At 40.2% G+C, this 5201-nt stretch overlaps 1 protein-coding gene across 1 annotated transcript; it reads right to left on the bottom strand.

The window, feature by feature from the left end:
• Positions 1-1404: 1404 nt before the first annotated feature.
• On the bottom strand, positions 1405-1686 carry SERTM2 (serine rich and transmembrane domain containing 2). The gene has a single exon (XM_065410358.1). The coding sequence runs from the start codon at positions 1684-1686 to the stop codon at positions 1405-1407; it is 282 nt and encodes a 93-aa protein (XP_065266430.1).
• Between the last annotated feature and the right edge of the window lie 3515 nt (positions 1687-5201).

The raw sequence follows: 5201 nt of genomic DNA, 5'->3' as shown, positions 1-5201 counted from the left end.
CAGAAGTGAGATGCTATATTTGATTGCCATCTTTCTGATCCATGTGAAGAAAGTCCTTATTTTTTTACATAGGGTATTATATGTTTATATAGAGAGACGTTAAAAGGACGTTTCCAACATATTGTTTCATAATGTTAGATATTTTTTTCTTACTGTTCCAGTTGATCAATTGGAATCTTGCTCTCCTATTTCAGTGCTCATATTTTCCTTTAATTTTGTAAGCACACTAGTTGGTCATTTAGGATAACTCCAGAGTACAGAGCTGTGCATGCTGATTTATTATTGCAGTGTCAGGTCTTGGCATTCTCTTCCCTTCCCCTTCTCCCCTGTCCCCGTATCCTTGGGAGAAAAGTATTGGGAGTTTTGGCGTGTTTCTGGGGGGGAAACTACATGGAGACGAGAGAGAGGTCCAAATTCAGAACAACCTTATCACTGTTAGCAATGTCCACTTAATTCAGTGACATTAAATAGTATTTTAATTACTGAGTGGCATTGGGAAAGCTGAAAGAAATGAACCTAGTTTTAGGGAATGCAAATCCTGCAAAGGAAGGGCAGGGACCCAGAGGCAGTGTCTCTTCTGAATATGACTCACGCTGCTTGTTTCATGCACATACTTTTACCTTTTATTTTCTTTCATTCTGAATGAACTGCCTCCTTCTGATAATTGGAATGCACTATTCACTGTTTGTTTGATTCTTAATGTCTGAAAGTAATAGCCCCAGTATATGATGCACATTGGCCTTATAGCAGGAACACGTCTCTATTTCCAAAATTGCATTTTGCAAATGTGCTATTCCAAGTGGAAAAAAACACCATTTAAGATTTTCCTTCTTGAATGGGATGGATGTCTGGGGATTTTCACACCACTATTCATTTTTCGTATGTGCCCTGTGGGCTCTTTGAGCCTGCGCCACAAATTAACTTTGAGTTCAAGTCTCTTATCAGGCAAGGACTCTCCTCTAGCAATAGAGGGGAAGATAACTCAGCAAATACATCTTTCAGAAAATATTCTTGTAAGTTTTTGGTTTTTTGGCTGTCATTATAGTAGCTTTTATCATTTGCATTAAATCTTTTCAGGAGGAGCTGAGTCTCTCCTGAGAGCAACGGGACTTCTGTGGTCTAGATTTTATTTAGGACATGTGCTCTATATTCTCCTAGAAACCAAACTTCTCAACACATGTTGCTTGCAGTCTTCAGGGGGCAGGAGTGTCCTAAGCCTACTGGATATTTTATGACTGTCAATTCACAAATGAGTCAAATGATACTGCCCTATCAGGTGCAGTACATTGCAGAGCAGAGTGGGCAGGTGGGGGTTCTCCTCCCCACAAAGCACACGCATATTTTGCCAAACAAAAGGTGCTTGGTGAACCATGCAGCTCCTTCTTCCTGCCTTTTGCTTCTGTCTCACTGAATGCTAGGAATCCTGCTGTGCATTTCTACATCCGTAAACTGCTGAACATTTTCTGTGCTTTCTGGAGAGGTGGTGATTGGGGAGATCACGTGCTTCAAGCGCAAGAGCATGGTGAAGAGTAGTATGAGAAGGATGGCCAGGAGCGTTAGAAACAAGCCAACGTACATGTACAGGTTGGCATATTTATCTGCTGTTGTGTTTACTTCTGTAGACAGGGTTGGCAAGTGGACGCGGCCAGTAAGATTTCCACGGTATTTAAAATAAATCTCAGTCATTGCTCACTCTCAGGTTTTGTCCACTTTCTCTATTCACCGTTAAAATGTTGCCTTCCTTCACCCATTTCATGAAGAAAATCCAGAAAGGGAATTTACACCTGAAAGTGGATTCTGACCAGAGTTCTGTAGCGAAAGCACAGTTGTGTTGGTTGTGAGACCTTCACTCCTCTTGGTTAAGCAAACTGCTCTACAGGAGCCTTTGGAAGTCATTTCTCACATGCCCCTGTTAGAGACTATTTTTTGTTGTTATAACTTCTTATGCTGTCAGAATTTTAATTTGCCCAAATCTCTTTAGTCCTCTTCTGGAACTGACAGATCTGAGTTGCTGCCAGGCTTAGCTCTATACAGGCTTTCGTTTTTGAACAAAGGAAGTGATTTTTCTGCCAACCTATCACGTTGCAGATGATTTATTCCTGGGTGATCTGGCAAGCTTGTTTTATCTCTTGCTAATATGGTTGATGATCTCCACTCTCCAGAGTTATGGGTGTCAGTGATTAGATGAAGGAGAGTTTGGAAAAAAACGGGGTCTTTTCCACTTTCCACATTGAACTGATTCTGTCATTAGGATCAGTTAAAAACTCTTCCTTTCTAAAAGGGAAAGAGAGAACAAAAAGAATTATTAAACCCAGTTTGTGATGTACTCTCATCATACCAACCTGACAGATAAAGGGATAATATGAAACTGATATCTGATCTGATCGCTATTAGAGCATTGCATTTCCAGGGGTACTAAGTGAATTTGCTGACGTGGTCCTGTGAGCCATTCGGCAGTCCAGAAGAGCATTATGTGTTTACAAAGGCTCTTTACACCTTTAGAGGAAGGGTACTGTTACCCTGCAGAATTCACTTTTGTTTCCTATTCTAGTATTCTGTGCTTTGTGGGCAGGGCCGGCTCCAGCTTTTCTGCCGCCCCAAGCGGCCAAAAAAAAAAAAAAAAAGACGAGCGGCGGCACTTCGGCGGCAGCTCAAAGAGTAAGAGAGGGAATGAGGGACCTGCCGCCGAAGACCCAGACATGCCACCCCAATACTGGACGGAGTGCCGCCCCTTTGAATTGGCCGCCCCAAGCATCTGCTTCCTACGCTGGTGCCTGGAGCCGGCCCTGTTTGTGGGTTAGGGAAACACCCACTGATTATACAGATGTGGGCCATTAAAACTAATGGAGGAAAAGATATGAACCCCACTGCCTTCCTACACATAAAACTCTGCATGTCTCAGCTATAACTTGAGAACTCGGATACTGCTGGCACAGAGTGTCCTATGAGCACTGTGAAGAAGACTGCTGAAGCTCTGCCAATGTGGACTGGGTCCTGTGTGAAAATGCCCACTTACCTCCCACAAGCAAAGCTGGTCAAAAAAGGGATTTCCATCCCGTGGGAAATTCTGACATTTCAAAACCTGATCTCATTCCAAATTGTAACAATTAAAAATTTCTCATGCAACAGAAATTCCAAAAATATTTCTCTTAGGAAACCTCAAAATGTTTTGTTTTGATGAGGTAAAATTTTTTTGTTAATGCTGAAACGCAATGTAAAATATCTAATATGCACACATTAAATATTAAAATGTAAAAGTCTAAATGAAACAAAGTTGAAAGAAAACATTTCAACGAGGGCTGTCGATTAATCACAGTTAGCACACGTGATTAACTCAAAAAAATTAATCGTGATTCAAAAAATTAATAATCATTAATTGCAGTTTTAATCACACTGTTAAACAATAGAATACCAATTTAAATTTATTAAATATTTTGGACTTTTTCTACGTTTTCATATATATTGTATTCTGTGTTGTAATTGAAATCAAAGTTTTGATTATAAATATTTGCACTGTAAAAACAATAAACAAAAGAAATAGTATTTTTCAGTTCGCCTCATACAAGTACTGTAGTGCAATCTTTGTTGTGAAAGTGTAACTTACAAATGTAGATTTTTTGTTTGTTACATAACTGGATTCAAAAACAAAACAATGTAAAACTTCAGAGCTTACAAGTCCACTCAGTCCTACTTTGTCTTAGTGATTGGCTGAAGAAGAACAAGTTTGTTTACATTTACAGGAGATAATGCTGCCCTCTTCTTATTTACAATGTCACCAGAAAGTGAGAACAGGCATTTGCATGACACTTTTGTAGCTGGCATTGCAAGGTATTTACGTGCCAGATATGCTAAACATTCGTATGCCCCTTCATGCTTCGGCCACCATTCCAGAGAACATGCTTCCATGCTGATGACACTAATTAAAAAAAATAAGGCATTAATTAAATTTGTAACTGAACTCCTGGGGGGAGAATTGTATGATCCCTGCTCTGTTTTACCCGCATTCTGCCATGTATTTCCTGTTATAGCAGTCTTGGATGATGACCCAGCACAACTTGTTCATTTTAAGAACACTTTCACTGCAGATTTGACGAAACGCAAAAAAGGGACCAATGTGATGTTTCTGAAGATAGCTACAGCACTCAACCCAAGGTTTAAGAATTTGAAGCGCCTTCCAAAATCTGAGAGGGACGAGGTGTGGAGCATGCTTTCAGGTGTCTTAAAAGAACAACACTCCGATACAGAAACTACAGAACCCAAACCACCAAAGAAGAAAATCTACCTTCTGCTGGTCGCATCTGACTCAGATAATGAAAATGAACATGCATCGATCCACACTGCTTTGGATTGTTATTGAGCAAAACCTGTCATCAGCATGGATACATGTCCCCTGGAAGGGTGGTTGAAGCATGAAGGGACATGCAAATCTTTAGCGCATCTGGCACGTAAATATCTTGCGATGCCGGCTACAACGGTGCCATGAGAACACCTGTTCTCACTTTCAGGTGACATTGTAAACAAGAAGCAGGCAGTATTATCTCCTGAAAATGTAAACAAACTTGTTTGTATGAGTGATTGGCTGACCAAGAAGCAGGGCCGGCTCCAGGGTTTTGGCCGCCCCAAGCAGCCAAAAAAAAAAAAAAAGCTGCGATCGCGATCTGCAGTGGCAATTCGGCGGAAGGTCCTTCGCTCCAAGCGGGAGTGAGGGACCGTCTGCCGAATTGCCGCCGAATAGCTGGACCTGCCGCCCCTCTCCGGAGTGGCCGCCCCAAGCAACTGCTTGCCAAGCTGGTGCCTGGAGCCGGCCCTGCCAAGAAGTAGGACTGAGTGGACTTGCAAGCTCTAAAATTTTACATTGTTTTATTTTTGAATGCAGGTTTTTTTGTACATAATTCTACATTTGTATGTTCAACTTTCATGATAAAGATGAATTGAAAGATACTATTTCTTTTGTTTTTTTACAGTGCAAATACTTGTAATAAAAAATAAATATAAAGTGAGCACTGTACACTTTGTATTCTGTGTTGTAATTGAAATCAATATATTTGAAAATGTAGAAAACATTCAAAATATTTAAATAAATGATATTCTATTGTTTAACAGTGTGATTAATCGCGATTACTTTTTTTAATCGCTTGATGGCCCTAATTTCAACATTATTGAAACAAAACAAAGTGAAACATCTTAATTTTGATATAAGT

This window comes from Emys orbicularis, chromosome 9 (genome assembly GCF_028017835.1).
Source record: "Emys orbicularis isolate rEmyOrb1 chromosome 9, rEmyOrb1.hap1, whole genome shotgun sequence".
NCBI lineage: Eukaryota > Metazoa > Chordata > Testudines > Emydidae > Emys > Emys orbicularis.
Note: the sequence above shows the minus strand (reverse complement) of the source record. Positions and strands in the feature narration are given on the sequence as shown.